A 21,729-nucleotide genomic window follows, 5' to 3' on the forward strand; every position below is an offset into this window, starting at 1 on the left:
GTTTATCTGAATCGGTAAGGACATTATGGCTGAGTAACAATTTTTTTTTAAATAATTCTCACAGTTGATGATCTCAGTTTTGGCCCTCAAGGATCCAAAGATCCCCATGAGTATTTATTTCTTCATTAATATTACTGTTGTGCAATCATTCATGCTCATTACAACAGCCTCGACTCTTTCTTCTATTCATATTTTAGTTAGTCCATTGTGACCACTAGCGGTGACACTCGGGACAGATCGAATGAATGATGAGGGATAACTGACCTCAAATTGAGACAGACATAAACCATATGTCAAACACATTAAATGTTGCAATCCAGTTGGGCTGAAAAGGCCAATTTACAACAGAAGAATATTAAAAACGATTAAAGCAATCTTTCAGAAATGAAACCGGTTTCTAGAAAGCCACATCCAAACGGCTCTCAGCAAAAATTAAGTGTCAAGAAGCAGGAGAGAATTTGAGAAGGGTGAGGGGTAAAACGTGAGCATGTGGAAACAATTACTGGCTGCAGGCGGGATCGCTCAGCTCTCGGCTTGCCGGGCGCTACCAGCCAAATCTGTTTCCACAATCAACCAACCTCCTCAATACACCATCAGACTGTGCCGTGGAAACCTCAGGAGCTTCACTCCGGGCGATCTCTCCATGGAATTCTGCTCGGGAGAGGGAAAAAATGCATCTCCGATTCAAACTATGACTCGTTCTCCGACACCAAACGGGAAATCCCACATTGGATTGTAATGGGGAGTGTGGATTGCTCTGAAGTACATCTGGGAGGGGTCAGGAGGTTATTGATATTGTTAGACTGCTGGGACCGGTGGAAACGCATAAATAGCAGCAAGAACCTCGGCTATCTCGCAGTCTTTCTCTGAATGCCCGGGGACAGGTGACCTCAACTCCAGTCTACTGCAGAAAACCCATCCGTCTCTGCAAACCCGGTAAGACTTATTCACACTATCATGATTAACTAGTTTAAAATTCATTTGAATTCATGGTCAATTCAAATCATTTTTATTTAAAGCATGTGCAAAGTTTGCACATGCATCATCAAATTTGTATAAATTATATTTTAATGTAGGGTTTATGTATTCAGGTTGCATGTAAATAGGTGATTTCCTGTGTTGCTTCTTTTTAACCAATTTCAACCAATTGTACAAATGCTAAAATGTTTTATGCTGAATATGCCATATTCCAGATAACACTATGAGGGAATTTGGTATTCCAGACTCACATTCTTTCCACATTATTCAGTGTATTACACAATTATATCAAATCACACCAGACAGTGATCGCTAATGTAAAATCTTGGAATAAGTTTTCCCATGCTAATGAACCATTGACACTTATTAAAAAGCGTTCAGATCAAGTTGTGGCAGGTACCCACATGTCTCCAATAATAACAAATCATTGTTCCCTTAGAAAAACCAGCATGGAAAAGATCACATTTGCAAACTGCTGGCTACAGTGTCTTACCCTGATGCTGGCTATGCTGTGTGGAGTCCCTGCGATGCCGGTAGATGTGGAACGGGTGTGCATGGCGCCGACCACAGCCAAGTACAGACTGACGTTTACCGGCAAATGGAGTCAGACTGCCTTCCCCAAACATTACCCCCTGTACAGACCACCTGCACAGTGGTCCCCCATTTTTGGAGTAATCAATATTGTTTAAGAAATTGCACCAACTTTTGGGTCGAATTTAAAGGGATGGTTCCCCAACAAATGAAAATTCTGTCATCATTTACTCTATTTAGTAAATTTCTTTATACGGCTTGATGTAATGTTTGTAACTAAGCAGATCTGGGGCACCACTGACTTCCGCAGTAGGAAAAATAATACTATGGAAGTAAATGGTGCTCAATTACAATTAGAATTTTTGCAGAATTGGGCATGCCTCAATTTTAAAAAGTAATCTACCCACATAATTTGGATTATGTCTTATTTTACCATATGTTCCACAATTTACAGTTTTTTTTATTTTTGATTATGTTTTGGACCCGCTGGCGGGTTCGCAGAGTTAAAGGGTTAATGTTTATTATAAGGGTGCAAATTTGGTCTGAACAACTTTTAGAAGGAAGGTGGCATTTACATTTTATGTGAATGTTTCAGACACAATAGACAGGAGACAGTAATCTGCTAAAGCACTTTTAATTAAGAATATTACCAAATAAACAACATAGCTTTATACAAATGTATATATCACAAATATAGCACAGAAACTTTATGGTTTGTTAATGATTCTGTGTAATCATGCTAAAGGTGCCAAAAACAATTTGCAATGTGCAACATACACATTCAATTCCTTATAAAAACTCCAATAAAAAAGTTAACCCACCTGAAAGACATTTAATAATGAGCATGCCGTTACTAAGCCCCCGAGCAATTCAACGATGGTGGTACTTTATTTCCTAAGACAGAAGAAGCACATATGCAACACTATTCATGATATTGTTTTCTCATTACAGGAGTAACGCACAGCTCAGATTATCACATCTGGCAGAGGAGCGAATACGCCAGTAATGGGGTGAGAGAGTTCTCAGAAAGAGGAGAGGCTTGGACTCTTATAAAGGAGGTGGAGGCAGCCGGGGAGAGGATCCAGAGCGTCTATGGCCTGTTCTCAACACCGCCTGTTATTGGAGGGACCAGCCAAGCATCCACAGAATTTGAGGTTTATGCAAGACACTCTTTGGTAAGTACACTGTGGTGTGCATTAGGTTGACACAAGGACACTACGAATCAATATAGTTAGCACATGGAAATCAATCTAAAAACCGCAGTCTTTTAATAAGAACACATGGAGACTTTAAAACTGAAATTCTGGAACAGATAGACTACATTGCAAACACTTTATTTGCCATCCAGGCATTCCTTATAAAATATTATGAAGCATTGTAAATAATAATGAAACTTTCCAAATATGGTGAGCCAATGACAACTCATGCAGAGTTTTGGCACATCACAGACACTTCTAATAGTCTTCACTCTTTGCTGTCGTTCATTGTGCGCATTGTGCCAAGTCCCGACTGGTTTGTTGGAGTAGACAGTCTGAACTTGTGCGAGGGTGATCATTGGAAAGAAAACATAAGCTTAGATCTCTATCCCTATGATGCCGGCACAGACAGCGGTTTCACCTTCTCCTCGCCCAATTTTGAGACCCTTCCTCAGGACAAAGTCACACAGGTAAATTGTAAAAGCAGGCAACAGTCAATGACATTACGAATATTCAACTTCAATCCAACAATTTCTTGAAAAATCAAAACACCTTGGAGATGTGGTTTGCTGGTTTTAGCTTTTCTCTCAGCTAGTCGCATCTGGTCTTTAGCTAGTTCTGCTGGACTCAGTTTTATGTAGTTTCTACTTACTTGCCAATCTGACAAATGCCTCAAACCCTTTAACTTTTTCCCCGCCATTGACGAGTTATCTTGTCAATTAAGAGAAAACATTTGCATAAGAAAATTTAAATAAAATAAAAATCAATTAACGTTATTTACTCATTTTAATTAATGTTTTGATAATCGTTCTGAATCTGATCTCTAACAAAATTCCTTCACAAAAATGCTATTATTTTTTGCTACAAAATTTGTATTTTTAAAGAAAAATACCCATATTTAAGAGTTTATAAGCAGAGAAAAAATATAGATAGTATGAAACTTTTTTCCTGTTTTTTTTGTTTGTTTGTTTGAAAGCAGAGGGTCTGTTCTTTCATTTGTTATATTTGTATGTTTATAAATTTGATATATCTTATAAAAATGATATATCTTAACTATGTATATATTTGAGCTGGGCATAGATCAATCCAGATTAATCTCACACAAAACAAAAGCATCTTCCGCATAACATATGAGTCTGTGCTGTGTGTAACCACTATGTATATATAAATAAATACACACACATTCATGTATGTATATAAAAGAAACATTTACATGTGTGTATATATATATTTATTTATATTTTTTATATTCTAAATTATATATATATATATATATATATATATATATATATATATATATATATATATATATATATGTGTGTGTGTGTGTGTGTGTGTTTAAATATACATAATATTTACACACATCACAAACTCATATATTACGCAAAAAATACTTTTATTTTGTATGAGATTAATCTAGATTGATCTATGCCAAGCCCTAAAATACATATATAATAATTACACAAAATACACACAAATATATTATGCAAGCACAAACATTTATTTTTAATTGCGATTAATCTTTTGACAGCCCTAAAAATAATAGAAAAAAATAATGATGCACCCCTTAACGTCACAGGGGCGAAGCAAATCGTTCAAAAATCGCACAAATTTGGTTGTATGAATGGTTGTATGAATTCATCCAAATTAGCCACCTTGCAAAACAGCCATGAGACTGTGTTTAAACATCTGTCTTTTTCTCAACAGATAACATCATCTTTCCCACGCCATCCTGCAAACTCCTTCTACTATCCCAGACTGAAGCATCTGCCCCCAATAGCCAAAGTCGTCCTGACCAAGATCAAGAACAACCAGATCTTCAGTTTACCCATTCACCCAACCCAATCCAATCAGATTCCAAATGGGAATGAAATAGACGACTCTCTCATAAGTAAGCTTTGGAAATATGAATCAAAATACAGTTTGAATGCTGTAATGTTTGGGCGTAGGCTCAATGAAAGGAAAAGCCTGCAGATAATAGATAATATTAATACACTAAAACAGATAATACACTTGCTGTTGAATCGTACTTGTATTCAATCCTTAAGGAAACAAGACAAATCCATAGAGAGAAGTCGTGCTGATTCATTCAGCGGCTTGCAGGGAGGTTTATACCTTCCCATGGTAACCACAATAACAAACTGCAAACAAGATAATGTTGGCCAAAGCGCTTAAAGGGTTTTCAGCACTCAGCACTCAGGAAGTGTTTGTCATGGAAGTGAAACATATACTTGATTCCATCTTTCTGTTTTCCTACTTGTTACAGTCTGTGATACATATCAAGCTTTTACAAGGTCAGGACGTCTGGATGCCTGTAATGTATGAGGAGATCTGTAGTCAGGGAACACCAAATATGATAGTCCTGCAACACAGGAGATGTTCCAGAAGAGAGATTTATGATTCAAGTCACCACTTGTCTTGCTGATCTCATCTGTAATTAATTACAGGAAAACGGTTACCATGGACTTGCAATGAAAAGGCTTTCGTGACAGCTAACATTAGAAAATACAGCAGCACTTTGCTTTTACGTTTTATTACTAGCATCGTTCTGCCTTATTAGCATTCATTTAAAGAAAAACTTCACCCCGATGTTGTCATTATTTGTTCCCATGTTATTACTATAGACTGAAAAAATATGGATAATTTGTGAAGAGCTTTTTTGAAGTCAATAGTTGTGGAGCCTGCCGTCGCCACCAGTGGCGGCTCGTGACTGCTCATCCGAAGGGCGCAAATTCAAAATAAGTGTTCGGAGTGTGTTGCTTGTGTTTTCAAAGGATGTGTTTATTGCGTCATGTGAACCATGTGCATCAGGTGATTTGTCAAAATAAGTGCCTGCTGCACAAGTGTCAAAACCGTTAAGATAAAACAGACGCTTACGTTCACAAAATACACGCAAGACACTCCCTTAACAGTAAACTCTGATTACGCATGAGATCATGCGAGTATCCAGCCCAGTCTCACGAGATTTCATTATATAGTCACGTAACTTTTTGATTCTTTTTTCGTAATATTATCACGATTTTCTTGATCGTATAACGGATTCCTGTTTTCGTGTGATTTTCACGTATTGGTTGCTGAACTGTTTTGTCCTATTTTCTTACCATTGTCGCTTCGGTTTAGGGTTAGATTTACATAAAATGACATCCCTACCCAACTCTAACCCTAACGCCAGGGACATATAAAAAAAATAAATCAGAAAAAATTGTATAAACCAATAAATACATAAAGTGACATTCTAATGCAAGCACCAAATCTAACCCTAAACTGAAGCGACAATGGTTTAGAAATGGGAAGAGGCAGTTGAGTGGCCAGTGCGTGACAATCACACGAAAACAGGAATTCGTTATACGATCACAGAAAAACATGGAAATGTATTATCACGAAAATCATTTAAATATTTATAATTTATATAGACGGTTTCAGCAGTAACAACATAAACAAGCAGCTGTCGCGGTACGCACGTAACTTCCAGTAAACTCCGCTAATAATAAATAATAACAAAGTACTTTAAACGTAGTTTATTTATATAACAAGCAAAACAACAACACATAGATTAAAAAGGAAACCAAAACATTTGTTATTTTCGACGAGGCATTTGTTCAAAAGATCAGTTTAGCAACTAGTCAGACCATTAAAAAAAGAAACCGGAAGTAAGGTTCGGATCCAGACGTGTATCACGTGCGTCCGATGAAACCGTCTATACTTAAAAATAATTATTTAATATCACGAAAAAAGAATAAAAAAATTATGTGACTATATGACGAAACCTCGTAGGAGTATCTGGCAAACGCGAGTGTCTCCTTTATCATAAACCCTTTAGACCCGTCTGCAGCAGGCATTTATTTTGACAAGACACGTAATGCACATAGGATCCCTCGATGCGCAGAACACATATTTTGAAATTACGAACCACACACATGATGGGCTACATAGATGTTGTGACGAACTTCGCATCGTGCGCCCTCGAAAAACAAGTCACCGGCCGCCATTGGTCGCCACCTTTGTAGGTTCACTAGCAGATTACCGAAAATGGGTAAAGAGGCGGGACGTGGGTGAAGCAGAGGTGGCTGGTTGCTGAAACCACACCCACCTAGCACGACGGCAGTGACAGCAGTGAAAGTTCACCTGTCACTTAAGTGACCACGCCCTTAATTATGCAGAACTTTAAAGTTTATATAATTTAAACGGACGAGTTACAAAAAAATTCACCCCCCTCACAGTTGTCATGAAGGGCAAAACTAGCTATATAGACCAAAATCAGGCTGTAAACATATTATTTTCTACTGTAAAGCATTTTTACATCGGTGTCTATAGGAATCGACTCCCTTTTGGACTCAGCCTCTAGTGGCCAGTCAATGAATTGCAGTTTAAGTCACATTTTGGCATCATCAGAGAGAACAGAAGGTTGCCCCCCTGTCATAACAAACCCGTGGGATAGTTTTGATGAACACTAAAGATGTTTAAGAAAATGTTTCCTGTCTGTACAATGAAAGTGAATAGGGACTAAATGGGTTCTTTATGCTTTCAAATCTGACAAAGACGTGTTGTGCCAGGTTCGACATTATTGACATCAAGTTCTTTCTTGTCTCATCATTGACATTAAACAAAGCTATTTTACTGTATGGCTATTTAGAAGTTATGGATATAGTGCCTGTATAGACTACAGTATAGTACTCCCATGGAGTTTGTTATTAACCTCAGTCCCCATTCACTCTCAATGTATGAACTACCATTTGTATAAAACTACCGTCCACATCCTTATACATTTCTCCTCCGAAGATAATACAGGTTTGAAAAGAGATACTCTGATGTTGTTCACCGTGATTTTGTTGCATTCATTTAATTATATTAAACCTCCCTGCGTTGTTTTTACAGATACCCCTCTGGACTGTGAGGTGTCTGTCTGGTCACCTTGGGGTCTTTGTAAGGGTCAGTGTGGTGAGAAGGGTGTGAAACACAGAACGCGCTATATTCACATGCATCCTGCAAACAACGGTGCTCCCTGTCCTCCTCTAGAGGAAGACAAACCCTGTGTTCCTGACAACTGTGTGTAAGGAGGACATCAACCAAAACCAAAACCACACTGCTCCTCATCAGTGTCACTCATCACAGGGCAGAATCCACTGGATAACAGACTCAATATGAGACTTTTTAAGAGGAAGTACAGTATCTGTAAGGGTCATGATGGGATGTTAGTGGGTTAACAAGCTCAACATTACTAATATGACATCTTAGACCACATTGTAAAGGGGTCATGAACTGAAAATTCAAGTTCTTTTGACAGTTCAGAGGTCATTATACTATAAAAACATCCTGTAAGTTTCAAAACTGAACACTTCTTTATTTTAACAACAGCTTTTATTTAAACCAAGGTCAAAATACGACTCGCTTTGAAAAGTGTGTGACTATGATGTCACAGTAATGTAAAAGATCACCTCTGCAGGAGAATATCCACACCTTTTTAAATAATTGCAATAAGCAATTGCACACATGCACAAATGGGGCTATTTTTTAGGTTAGGTTAGGCTTCTAACGTTATTAGTGGATCAGAGATCAGTACAAAATAATAAAATAAGCCAGTACATGATCCCTTTAAAATGAAATTGAAATATCCAAAGCAATACAGACATTTCCAGTAATTTCAATACAAATGAGAATTAAAGTGCATCTCAATACAGCAACATTTGCTCCAGCAGCAGGAACTTGGGTTGAATTTGCTGTAACTTTCACAGACTGACCTCATGTACTTGATGCTTGATAATGTCACACCAGTTACATTATCAAGCTAAACAGATGAGATAAATCACCGTTTGTAAATAAATACTCTTTTGTTGTCCAAGTATGTTGTATCAGTGGATGTTATCTGTATATTAAATGGAAAACTGTATATACAATTGTAAATAAAAGATAATCTGAAATCATCTTGTTTATGTGAAAAAAAGATTTAACAACAATAAATCATGTATTTGGACACATATACGGTTTAAATGTGTTTTTCACACTTGAGTCCTCTTTAAGAGAAACAAACTCATATCCCTTAAAGTTGACCAAGAGGCAGTGTTCGAATTGATTAGGGGCTGCGGTGGTCCCGGACCTCCTATAAGCATTGAGGGACTACCTATAAAGCACAAAAATATAAATTAGGGGTGTCCCCTGGTTTTTATTCAAATTAAAATACTCCATACAATTAAAATTCTCCCACAAAGTGACACTGTCCATTATTTGTCCCAATTTCACAATAAACTAATCCAAAAGATGTCTGTCTGAAATAAATGTAAAGTCTCAAGTGCGCCTCACGCTGTTTTCTGAAGGAATTGACAGATATTAATATGAGGGGTAAAAATGGTTAGGTTTCTTTGATTACATCATTGATCCAGGACCAACAAAAATGCTGATCAAGGATGACATCTTTGTGAAATCACAATGACCCTATAATAACGATGGGGGGGATATGCTAGGGGACCCCCCATAATCTTTAACATATAATTTGAACACTACCAAGAGGTGAACCAAGTCAAAAAGGACCAAGTTTTCTATAGTCAGATCCAATTTTGGCCCACTTAAGTGGTAATATAGGGTCTCAGACAGACCTCTTTATGTTCGCACTTATTTTTGAGACCAACCCCTAAAAACATTTACTGTGGTTTTATTATAGTAAAAGTGTCATAACCATGTTTTTGGCACATTGATTATGTTTTGTATTACTACACTGTAAAAAAAATTCTGTAGAAATTACAGTATTACTGGGTATTACTGGCAACTAGCTGCCAGTAACTTACTGTAGATTTTACATTCATGTTATTTACAGGCAACATTTTGTTCAAAGTTAAATGAACATGAAAAATTTTCAGACTTTATCTTCTACAGTAAGTTACTGGCAACCAGCTGCAAAATTACAGCAAATTTTTTACAGTGTTTACTACAAATGCCATGATGAAACTATGGTTATTGTGGTGAAACAATAGTCATTTTTTGGTTACTATGGTTTTACTACAAATAAAGCCAAAGAATTATTGGCACTATAGTTAAACTTTGATTTAGTCTGGTAAGGATAATTCTTTTGCAGTGCTTTGTGCATTGTGGGTACAGTAATATCATGTAGAGCTCTATGTTTAATGTGTTTGTATTACACATGAGCATCAATCTACATCACTCCAGCAGCACACGCTTCAATGATTTCAAATTGTGTTGATACTGTATGGCATCATTGTGTAAAGCAGTAAAAAGCTATTCGATAAAGCGGTCCTAGTTCAAATAAATACAGTATATATATAAAGGATCATTAGGAACAACTGTTCAATTTCTCATTACTGCAATTATCTAATCAATCAATCACATGGCAGTTGCTTCAATGCATTTATGGGTGTGGTCCTGTTTAAGACAATCTCCTGAACTCCAAACTGAATGTCAGAATGGGAAAGAAAGGTGATTTAAGCTATTTTGAGTGTGGCAAGGTTGTTGGTGCCAGACGGGTTGGTCTGAGTATTTCACAATCTGTTCAGTTACTGGGATTTTCACGCACAAATATTTCTAGGTTTTACAACAAATGGTGTAAAAGGGATAAACATCCAGTATGCGTTAGTCCTGTGGGTGAAAATGTATTGTTGATGCTAGAGGTCAGAGGAGAATGAGCTGACTGATTCAAGCTGATAGAAGAGCAACTTTTACTTAAATAACCACTCAACCGAGGTATGCAGCAAAGCATTTGTGAAGCCACAACACGCACAACCTTGAGGCGGATGGGCTACAACAGCAGAAGACCCCACCAGGTACCACTCATCTCCACTACAAATAGGAAAAAGAGGATATAGTTTGCACGAGCTCACCAAAATTGGACAGTTCAAGACTGGAAAAATGTTGCCTGGTCTGATGAGTCTTGATTTCTGTTGAGACATTCAGATGGTAGAGTCAGAATTTGGCGTAAACAGAATGAGAACATGGATCCATCATGCCTTGTTACCACTGTGCAGGCTGGTGGTGGTGTTGTAATTGTTTGGTGGGTGTTTTCTTGGCACACTTTAGTCCTCTTAGTGCCAATTGGGCATCGTTTAAATGCCACGGCCTACCTGAGCATTGTTTCTGACCATGTCCATCCCTTTATGACCACCATGTACTCATCCTCTGATGGCTACTTCCAGCAGGATAAAGCACCATGTCACAAAGCTCGAATCATTTCAAATTGGTCTCTTGAACATGACAATGAGTTCACTGTACTAATATGGCCCCCACAGTCACCAGATCTCAACCCAATAGAGCATCTTTTGGGATGTGGTGGAACGGGAGCTTCGTGTCCTGGATGTGTATCCCACAAATCTCCATCAACTGCAAGATGCTATCCTGTCAATATGGGCCAACATTTCTAAAGAATGCTTTCAGCACCTTGTTGAATCAGAAGTAAGCAGACCACCTCCCTAGAAGGTCTCGGTTCGGATCCCTATAAAGGGGTCTGAAACTGTTTGACATGTTCACATATGGGCCAAAAAAAAACAAAAAAAAAAACTGGGGTGGTACCCTTTCAAAAGTACACATTTGCACCTACAGAAAAGAGTTCATAATAGTACCTCAGAGCTACATACTGATAACAAAAATGCATAAAAGTACCTGAAATTATCATATTGGTACCTCAAAAGTACATACCAAATGCATACATTAGGTAATGGTACATTATTAGGACCTTTACTGCCCAAGTGACAGCTACAGTAAAGTACAGTATTCTTTCTAACAGTTCTATCTGAACATCTTTGATATTTCAATTTCATGCAAAGTCATTTTAGTGGATGTATGGAATAATTCATTGCATAAACTATGGACATGTTTTTCTCACACGTTAGCTTGACAGCTTAAACAAATCTAATTTCAAATATATATTTATTTTGAACAAAAGGCTTAGATTTTTAGTTAGCTTTCCAAACAAACCTCCATCTGTGAAATCTTTAAAAAATCTTTATCTTTAAAATAAATATTTTTTTTGTTTGAAAATCTGCAATGAAATTTATATTTACGGTAGACTCGAGTGTCCTCTAAACATCTCTCTTCACCCTATTTCACTTTTGTTATTCACTAAACTGGTTATTTTAATAAAGCAAGGCTGTTAATAAGTTAACTATTTCATTATCTTTTTCAACATATTTAGATTCCTGCCTGGTCTTATCATCACTTTCATTTTACCTTGTTTAAACACAGCAACAGCAGGTGTGGATTTCTCACACTAAACCTCCTGTTCACACAAAGCTTTACATTTTCTTTTGCTAACTTATTTGTAACGTATCAACCTGTTGAATGAACTGGGTAACTGCAATGAACGCGAGGCTCGTAGGACTGCTGCTAACTTATTTTTTTATTTTGGCTCCGGCGATGTATTTTGATTTAGGAGAGCAGGAGGAGAAGTGTATTATTGAAGAGATTCCAGATGACACACTTGTGACAGGTCTGTTGTACTATAGACTGAAGCTATTAATGTTATATAATACACTGCATGCTTTATACATTACAAAAAATGAACTGTTTGACAGTGGACCTCAGCTCTCTGTCCGTTCAATTAAACCCTGAATAGTATAAGAAAATATCCATCTGTCAACATGGAGCTTGGATTTAAATTGTTCTTGAACTTCAGTTCTTTGACCAAAACAATGATCTGGTATTTTTGTACAATACCTTACTGTTTCATAAACTCTTTATGCATGTTGCAGCGGTCATTTGCTTTTTTACATTTTACGGTTTAAAAGCATGTTCAATTGTGACAACTTACCCCACATACCATCCAGGGCATATTTTGCTCAGAATTCTGAATTATAGTAGCAATGTGGTAGGTCATAATATGTGTTATACACTTTTATAGATTTCGAATAAATAATGAATGTTCAATAAGGAATCTCTCTGCGTGAGCAGCAACTGTAAGAAGTACATTGCTGTACTACAAAAAGCAACATTACCCATACAGTGTACTGTAAAAAATGTTTATTAAGAGTTGTATTACATCTGTCTGTTGGTTTCTATCCATAGGCTCATTTCTATTAGAGTATTGGGATGAAAACAAGGGCAAAAACCAACATCTTGGTTTGACTCTGAGTGTGAGAGACCCACAGCATGAGGTCTGAAGAATTCATTTCTTACCATATACTCTCACATACAGTACACATTAAATTGTAAACTATCACCACCTGGGTCCATTCCTCTTAAAAGTTTGGTTATATGCAGGTAATCTTGTTAAAGCGCTTCTCGAGGTATGGAAAATTCAGCTTTACCTCCCATGCTCCAGGACAGCATTTCTTATGCATGCGGTCAAACTCCACCAGGTTTTCTGTGTTTGCTGGTGACCGTCTGGTGAGTTGAAAGATGCTTGCATAAAGTAGGTGCATATTGCATGGATTTCTTTTATAAAAGTATAGATCGAGTGCAGACAGCAGACGACTCTGGGCCGGATCCGCACCGGATCAGCGCCAGAGCTGTTGACTTCGGCACAGATCCGGAGCGGATCTGGCTCAGAGTCATCTGCTGTCTGGTGATTCACTTTAAGTAGGCAGTAAATTTATCAGCATTTTAACATTGGCCTTTCACAAAACTTTGGCAAACCATTAGGGTAAATAAATAATGACAGAAGTGTTATTGTTGGCATTTCTTTACCCTAACATGCTTAAAATGTGTGAATTGTCTTCATGTACAGAAAGTCCATTTAGATGTCCGGATGGGTGAGCATACCCTCGATCCAAATGCTGCCAAAGCAAAAGACACAATGACTGCAATGGAGGATAACCTGCAACATCTCATTGACCAGATGCGGTACATTAGCAGACAGCAAGATTTCCAGAGGGTAAGCAAACACAGGCGGTAGGAAGAGCCTGACAACAATATCTTACCGTATAAATTGCTGGCCAAAATCGAAACAAGAACCAGACCAAGTGTCATCTGTCCATGTTTTCCTACTCTACGCCAATTATGTGTAATTTGTATCTGTTTATTTTGGTGCAACAAGGAACGTGAGGAGACGTTTCGCCAAATGAGCGAAGGAACGAATGGAAACGTTTTGTGGTGGGCCATTATTCAGACATCAATACTTCTCTCTGTTGGATTCTGGCAAATGAAAAGCCTCAAAGACTTTCTCATTGAAAAGAAGTTAGTTTAGCTTTATAAAATTTAAGATGTGGGTTTAAATAAACACGACCCTTTGTGAAACATTTGGAGAAATGTAAGAGTGTATCGCATTTGATGTGTATTTACTAAAAAATGTGCTGGTTTCAATAAATTCTTGTTAAATACTCAATAAATACCTAAAATATCACATTAATTTTCTTTTTATTGTCTTAAAATATTATGTGCTTTCAACAACAACAAAAGCTCTTTTTTATTGCCATAACAAATACATGATATAATGACAAATAAACAAATGACAAAACAAAGTATGGTTCAATATTTTACATAAAATATTATATATAAGAAACCATCAGATAAAAATGGCATGGAATTCAAATGTAAATCACATCCTAAGAAAAAAAGAAAAAAATAATGAAAAAAAAGATTGAGGAGGGGCATAAAATAATTAATCAGCCACTACTTATCATCGGAAAATTAAATTAAACAAAATTACCGAAAAATTGTGAGTTTATTTTACTGTTGGCGTTTTTAAGTGGGTTACGTGATTACGTCATTCTGACGTCACTTCTCCGGTGAACGTCAGTCAGCACATCGGCTAATTCTTCATTAAATATATGCTAACTAGCAAAATGTAATATTTAATGTTTAACTACTGATCAGTCTACACGGGTGGTTGAATAATTCATACGGGTATGAATATAAGTTTTTATATTTAGTGACAACGTATTATCGTATACCTTTTATCTTAGTAAATCTTAGTCACTTTTATTTACTTTTCAAACTTAATGTTTATCATGCGAGTTAAGTAAATTCTTCTGACTGAATTAACGTTACAAATATTATTAAAGCATTATTTCCGTTTCTCCCAATTGTTAGTATTATAAAAATTCACATACTGTGTCTCAAATCCAAATGAGCTTGCCAACCGAGTTGCTATTTTGGAAACCCAGGCACACACCGCTGTTTATGCCATCATACACGAGGCTGTGTGTGCAGAACCCCTAAATTTGTCTAGGTAGGGAGCTTACGAGGTTTAAGACATAGCCATAATGTCATGTTGTCCTCAAACAGACGGAATAATGTCTCACTGGATCTGCTGTAACTCCTGCTTCATGTCATCTGGACCTGAACGTCAACTGGCTGTCACAAACTGCGGTCACATCATATGTAATGTTTGCTTTGAGAGAGGTAACGTTAGTACACTTTATTCACAATATATACTGAGATTTTATTAGTTTACAGCCCTAAATGTAATATTTAACATGATTCTATTACAGTTTACAGGCCATTTAGCTTTGAAGTACAATAATAAAAGTATCAAACCGTTAAATGTTTCATGAATTAAATGTGTGTGGAAACAGTTCCCCCTGCTGGACATAATACAGCACTACATTGGATTTGTGTTTCCACCAGGAAAGCAGGGTTTTTGTCTTATTTGCAAAGCAAAGTGTCAGATCTCCCCACTGTCTGATAAAGTAAGATACAACACTTTTCTTTATTATACACATTTCATCAATGGCTCAGTATTTATAAGGCTGTATATTATAATATAATAATGCAACTAATCTGTGCATGTTAAAACAGAGCAGCACAGAGGTTCAGGCACTTTTCTCAGATATCAACACAGTTGTAGTCAAGTATATCTCAGATATTGGCAAGGTAATCCTTTACAGTCTTAAAAAAATTGATTGCACAGCTATGTGATTCAAACATGTATCATCAGATATAGACATATTTTTTCCTGGCTAGGTTTTGCAATTCCAGGCAAGGCATCAGAAAAGATTACTGTCTTATTATCAGCAGAAGGTGACAGCTTTACATCTCACCCATAATTTAAAAATTAAATGATTAGTTCAAATGATAAGTTTGTGTTTCAAGTTTTTTACTTTAGAAAAAATAATAAAAGCATAAGGAAACCTTACTGAGTGAAGTGCACGTCTAAGCGCATCATGACTAATATATCTACTACAGTGGGTAAGTTTGCAATTTACTGATAAACAAATGACTTTGTCCAAACGCCACGAGTACAGATAGAGAGAATGAAGGAGGCTGGACTGAAAATGCAGCAAGAGATGCAGCAAGAAATGCAGAAAATGTCTAAGTAAGATAAATATTAAGTGGAATGGACAATACTTATATTACAATATGTGTTATTGTATGTCTCAATTACAGTATTCAATGTAATCTTATGCTTTTTTCTATTTTGCAGGAAAATTACAGAGCAGAATGCTTACATTTCAAAATTAGAGATGACTCTTCAACATCAAAGGTATTATTGTACATATCTAAGTAGAGTTTTAAATATGAGTTAATAGATAACTATAGGCAGGTAGGTACTTTATTAATGCAACATTGTCAATAAATCATTTTCTTAGTTCAAGGCTGACATCACAGTCCAACCGAGATTTGCATTCAGCAAGTCATCTGACAACGAGAGGTATGTTTAATACAAAATTTTAATACATTTTAATGTACTGTATAATTTTCTTTATAGATCTGTAGGATGAAGAATTCAATGGTTATATTAATGCATTCATGCATAATCTCACAGATAATGTTTTTTTTTTTTTTTTTTTTGCTGTTGCTGCTATATTTTGATGAGGTTATTTCTGTTTATTCAGAATCGTCGATTACAAAAATCCCATATTCCTCTCCACTCCCAATGTCAAGGAAGTTATCCACCCCAAGCTTGTGAGTATGAAAGGTTTTAAATAAAGATCTATGACAATGCTATAATATTTTGACATATATGCAAAAGTATTTTCAATAGTCTGTTGTTAAAACATTGTAATAGTTTGTCTGTACTTACTCAGAGCTGAAGGAATAGAAATGAACACCAGGGGGCTCTCTAACAAAGTAAAAGTCTTTTGTTTTTCTATATACTTCATTTTGTGTGACTGACAATGTTGACCTGGTTGAGTTTGTGTTATATAAGGTACTGTACTTTGTCCTATGTTGCTGAACTCTAAAAATGTTTATCTCCATCTAGCCGGACGTCTCGAGTAGAATTACTCTCATGAGATCACCGCAGAATGGACGTATAGGTTTGTCAATACTACACATTCAGTATTGCGTTGTTTTCAGATTGTTTTATTGCACTTTTTGGTTTGCACATACAATTTTTAGTCCAGCTGTCTAACACAAAGCATTATCAATTAGTTTAAAGGGGCCATTTCACAAGACTTTTTTAAGATGTAAATAAAAAAAAGAGTACGTATGTAAAGTTTTAGCTCAAAATACAATATAGATAATTGATTGTAACATGTTAAAATGCTGTTTTGGCTATGTCCTTTTAAATGCAAATGAGTTGATCTCTGCAGTAAATGGCAGTGCCAGATCTCCTTCTGACATCACAAGGGGAGCCACATTTCAGTTATGAGAATGATTTACCAAAACTAAGTTACTGGGTTAATCTTTTTCACATTTTCTAGGTTAATAGAAGCACTGGGGACCCAATTATAGAACTTAAACATGGAAAAAGTCAGATTTTCGTGATACGTCCCCTTTAAATTTATGACTAGTATATGTACATGGATTTAATGTAGGTTTATTAAAGTTCCTGTATAGCTCAGTGGTAGTGCATTGCGTAAGCAGTGCAAAAGGCCATGATTTTGAACTCACATAGGAATAAAACATGTATTAAACTATCTGCCAAATGCATACATGTAAATGTAATGTAATCACCAATATCAATTTCACAATAAGCCAACAATCAATGCTTTCCATGCATTCATAAACACATCACTATTGTACTCGCCTAAAGCTTACACAGAGCATGACCCCAAAATGCATTTACAATAATACAGATATAATAGCTTTTTCAGACCAAACAGCGGTCAGAGTTGGCTTTTTATTGTTGGTCTGATTGAAAATGAACAGTACATTACATTACCAGCGCAGATGTTACAGAGACACGTACCATTACTTCATTGGGTCACTCCTACACATACCTACAGTAGTATTTCGCAATTCTTCTCAATTCCTCTCATAAGAGTAAATAGATACACGCTCGTTTTACAATGATTTCAAAGATCCATTTATACAGTCTGGCTGTGTCATACACTTTGTTCTGTAATGAATGGTCTTCTCCATTTAGGTTCGGTACCTCTCCGAGCATCCAGTCAAAGCACTATGGGCAGCCATTCAGCAGCATTCACTGGCACTGTCAGGTATTTCTTGCACTGAAGAATGACTCCAGTGTCTTGTATCTTAGAGAAGCGTCCTTTCTTACGGTACAGTATGTGGACGATTGGAGTAACGTGAGACGTATCTCTTGCAGTAGGGAATTCTCCAGTGGTCTACGGGAACCTGTGATGAGTCCGTCCCATAATGTGGCCTACCGCAGAGAGTCACACTGGGAGACGCCTGTGTTCAAACTGCCCTCAGTTTACAAATACCCCTCTGTGTCCTCTCTCAGACCCCCGCCATGATGTAGCATCCAGCCTGTTGCACATAACAGGCACTGCCCTGTAATGAAAATAGACATCTGCACTCGTTTCCATAAATGTGCCGTAGTAATTAATTACAGATCTTTGTTGATGAGTTTGTGAGTGTGAATTTCAATATGACATTTTGTGCATGACGTACACGTTGTCAGCAGCATGTGCTATTAATCAAATCCAATATGTTCTCTGCCGTGTGCTTTCCTCTTAACACGCTGATGCCATTTTATTTTAGTGTTCATACCTTGTTCATGTTGATTAAAATGGTGGACACAATAGTTTTGAGTTCAGTTTTTTAAAGTATTATTGTTGTGTTGCTTTTTTAAACGGTTATGAAATGAAGCTAGATTTTTTGACTTTTTGGAAATTATAATGCTTTCGTGTGAAAAAACAGTGATATGAGAGTTGTCAGTTTATCACTATATGCAGTCTTATGGCTCACCGCAGTTTTTGTTGTGCATGTGTGTACATCCGCTTGATTATCCTCACAAAGAATTTTTAGGCAACAGAAAAAATGGGGTAAACATAGTGATGTTATTTAGACATGGTAGTGGAAAGTAGACAGAAAAGTGTTGGATGGAGATGAAGGATTGGGTTCGGCAATCTTTGTCGTGAGCACACTGGTGCCATACAGGTATGTCGGCCCACTAACCATAGGGGTATTGTCGGCAACAAGAGTTATATTTTTAGTAAATAATGTTTTGAAATGACATTCAGAGTAGATGCACTTATACTTTAATCACTGTGTAGCATGGCCACAGGGTCCAAAACTTCTGTCTAGAGGTGCTGCAGGGTTCCTAATCTAAAATGTAAAACAATGCCTGTCCATGCAAAGATCAAAAATCAGCAAATGTAAATATGTCTGTGTGTGTCTGTGAATGGTGAAAAAGAGTTGTGGTAAATACAGTATTATACAAAAAATACAGTAAATCACTTTATATGGTGTTTAACGTCAAAGACAATTCCCATAATTGCTGTATTGTACAGGGCGATATATAGTAAATAACTTAAAAAATATCCTGACCGTGTAGGGATTTTAATGTGGTTTCTTTAATGTGAAGTCTATGCTTTTTTGATTTTATTGACCGGGGTATTGAAGAGTTATTTTTAATGCGCACAGCACAAATAATGTAGAATAAGTTGCATGCCGAAGTCAAATACTTAATGTGTTAAGGTCCTGAACCCCAATATGAAAAAAAAATGCTGCTTTCATTTTTATATTCACTTTTACACTGCAAAAAATTATTTTCAAGAAAAATATTTCTTCGTATTTATGTCTTGTTTTCAGTAAAAATATTTTTAAGAAAATTTAAGAAATCTGCCAATGGGATAAGCAAAAAATCTTGAACATTTTTCTTAAACACTAAATTCAAGAAAAAATTTGCTTACCCCATTGGCAGATATTTTTGCTTGTTTTATGCACAAAATCACTTAAATTTGATATTTTGGTCTAAAAACTAGACTTATTTTCTTGGGTCATTTTGCTCATAAAGAAAAAGCATCTTAATATAAGAATTTTTAGATATTTTTACTGAAAACAAGACAAAAATACTAAGATTTTTTTTCTTGAAAATCATTTTTTGCAGTGGGTCAATGACGTAAAAGGATTTTTTACAGGCCAATTTTAAAGCACAAAAAATAATATCTATTGCAATGGTTTAAACATTAGGAATGTTGTGTACACATAAAATTATATAAAAAAATTAAATGAAGTGTTTGTTTCTCGTCTAAATGATTTGGGTATAGCCTTAAAGGCGACATATCTGACTTTTTCATGTTTAAGTGCTATAATTGGGTCTCCAGTGCTTCTATCAAGCTAGAAAATGTGATAAAGATCAACCCAGTAACTTAGTTTTGGTAAACCATTCACTGCAAACATGTGAAAAAATAGTTCATTGAAATTTGTCTCCCCTTGTGACAGAAGAGGATAATACCGCCCCCTTAATCTGCACTATCCAACCACAACATTGCTGTTTAGTGCAGAGATCAGCTCATTTGCATTTTAAAGGACACACCCAAAAACGGCACATTTTTGCTCACACCTACAAAGTGGCCATTTTAATCTAATCTATATGGTATTTTGATCTTAAACTTCACATATGTACTCTGGGGACACCAAATTTTACATCTTAAAAAAGTCTTGTGAAATGTCCCCTTTAAAAAAATGTATGTGGTGTGACCGTGATTTATCTTATTTCCTTTCCTTAACATGCTTAATATTTTTTTAACAAATTCTTAGTAGTTAAAGTTTTTAACAAAACATTGGCATTTCTTTTGAGGTTTTTAAGTAGTGATTTCAGATTTTTGTTCAAAGTCGGTTTCTTAAATGCAGTCAACATTTAATTTAATACTTACTTATAAAAAGGAGGAAAATGTTTTTAAAATACCATTCACTTAGGCATACGGTATCACTGATTCATATTTCTGCCACAAAATGTTTTCATTTAAATACAGTTATTGCTATTATTGGTCACACCACAAGATGAGTGGTTGCTCCAAATGACACAAAGACATGTATATCATTAAAAATCTATTAAAAAAAATAAAATAAGTTATACATTTCATACAAAAATTTATTTAAAACAGATTTTATCCTCAGATTTGAACATTCAGAAAACTACTCCACAATGTTTCTTTGTGAACAAGAGCAGAATATTTACAGTCTCCATCCTGTTGAAATCTCAGAGCTCCTATTACAGTACAAGAGCTAAATGACTTCCAGCACCTTCAAATGTCAAAAGCCTCCAGGTACTCAAGTATTTTATATTGTCTACAAAACAATCCTCATAAATCTGATAGCTGCGTACAGTGGATTAGACGAACCCTTGCCATAACAGCCGGTAAATCTTGTGAGAGCGTAAAGTGTGCAGTGAAAGAAGAGATGTTTATAGCTTGAGGGCCTGGGGTGATCAAAAGACAGCAGAGATTGTTCCAGTGTCATATCTGCCATGTTACACAAGTACTTAAGAGCGATGACACAATAACACCTGAATACAACTTAAACATGTTTTTATTTGATCTGTGTAGTAATGAGTCAGCGGGACAGAATGGGCTGTAAAGGTATGCAAAGTATAATTACATACTTTGTTGTTTACACTGTTTGTTCCCATAATGCGATTGCTAAATTTCCGCTGTTTACAGATTTGTACTTCACTCGCTCAAATATCACAAATATCTGCACAAACAAATACATGCAGTGACCAGCTGCACTTTACTCACACACATGATAATATATCTGTACATGGTTAAAATGTTTGAATTGGCTGTACAAGTCATTTAATATTTTAAATCTTGAGTAGTGATACTCTACGTATCTGAAACTACAAAGTTAAAATTGCTAAACTTATTCTGATGAGTTACTGTAACGTAAAAACATGTTGTTATGACTTATTGAGAACATGCTTTTTTACAACGTTTTAAAGCGATGTCCAACAATTGAAATCTTTTCTCTTTATTCAAATATTTTATCAAAGATGCAACAAAATATTTCT

The 21,729-nt window shown here is 36.1% G+C and overlaps 3 protein-coding genes across 6 annotated transcripts; all 3 read left to right on the forward strand.

Moving 5' to 3' along the window:
- The first annotated feature begins 308 nt into the window (after nt 1-308).
- On the forward strand, nt 309-8,623 carry spon2b (spondin 2b, extracellular matrix protein). Its single transcript, XM_073854083.1, has 6 exons — nt 309-936; nt 1,418-1,646; nt 2,460-2,675; nt 2,975-3,175; nt 4,413-4,596; nt 7,581-8,623. The coding sequence occupies exons 2-6, from the start codon at nt 1,428-1,430 to the stop codon at nt 7,757-7,759; spliced, it is 999 nt and encodes a 332-aa protein (XP_073710184.1). The 5' UTR covers nt 309-936; nt 1,418-1,427; the 3' UTR covers nt 7,760-8,623.
- A 3,256-nt stretch (nt 8,624-11,879) lies between these two features.
- On the forward strand, nt 11,880-13,985 carry LOC129422586 (transmembrane emp24 domain-containing protein 11). Its single transcript, XM_055178601.2, has 5 exons — nt 11,880-12,132; nt 12,708-12,796; nt 12,903-13,028; nt 13,369-13,515; nt 13,678-13,985. The coding sequence occupies exons 1-5, from the start codon at nt 11,985-11,987 to the stop codon at nt 13,825-13,827; spliced, it is 660 nt and encodes a 219-aa protein (XP_055034576.2). The 5' UTR covers nt 11,880-11,984; the 3' UTR covers nt 13,828-13,985.
- A 344-nt stretch (nt 13,986-14,329) lies between these two features.
- Nucleotides 14,330-18,516, forward strand: rnf212 (ring finger protein 212). 4 transcript variants are annotated; one of them, XM_055178990.2, is made up of 13 exons: nt 14,330-14,486; nt 14,868-14,984; nt 15,158-15,271; nt 15,381-15,455; nt 15,546-15,602; nt 15,827-15,897; nt 16,006-16,065; nt 16,172-16,233; nt 16,418-16,487; nt 16,610-16,652; nt 16,786-16,840; nt 17,893-17,965; nt 18,076-18,516. In XM_055178990.2, the coding sequence occupies exons 2-13, from the start codon at nt 14,967-14,969 to the stop codon at nt 18,224-18,226; spliced, it is 849 nt and encodes a 282-aa protein (XP_055034965.2). In that variant the 5' UTR covers nt 14,330-14,486; nt 14,868-14,966; the 3' UTR covers nt 18,227-18,516. The 4 variants fall into 4 exon arrangements, with proteins under 4 accessions (XP_055034965.2, XP_055034964.2, XP_055034966.2 ...); XM_055178989.2 differs by having other exon boundaries at nt 15,210-15,271; XM_055178991.2 differs by lacking the exon at nt 15,546-15,602 and having other exon boundaries at nt 15,210-15,271.
- Nucleotides 18,517-21,729: the final 3,213 nt, after the last annotated feature.

The sequence above is a fragment of the Misgurnus anguillicaudatus genome, chromosome 16, assembly GCF_027580225.2.
Source record: "Misgurnus anguillicaudatus chromosome 16, ASM2758022v2, whole genome shotgun sequence".
NCBI classification, from domain to species: domain Eukaryota; kingdom Metazoa; phylum Chordata; class Actinopteri; order Cypriniformes; family Cobitidae; genus Misgurnus; species Misgurnus anguillicaudatus.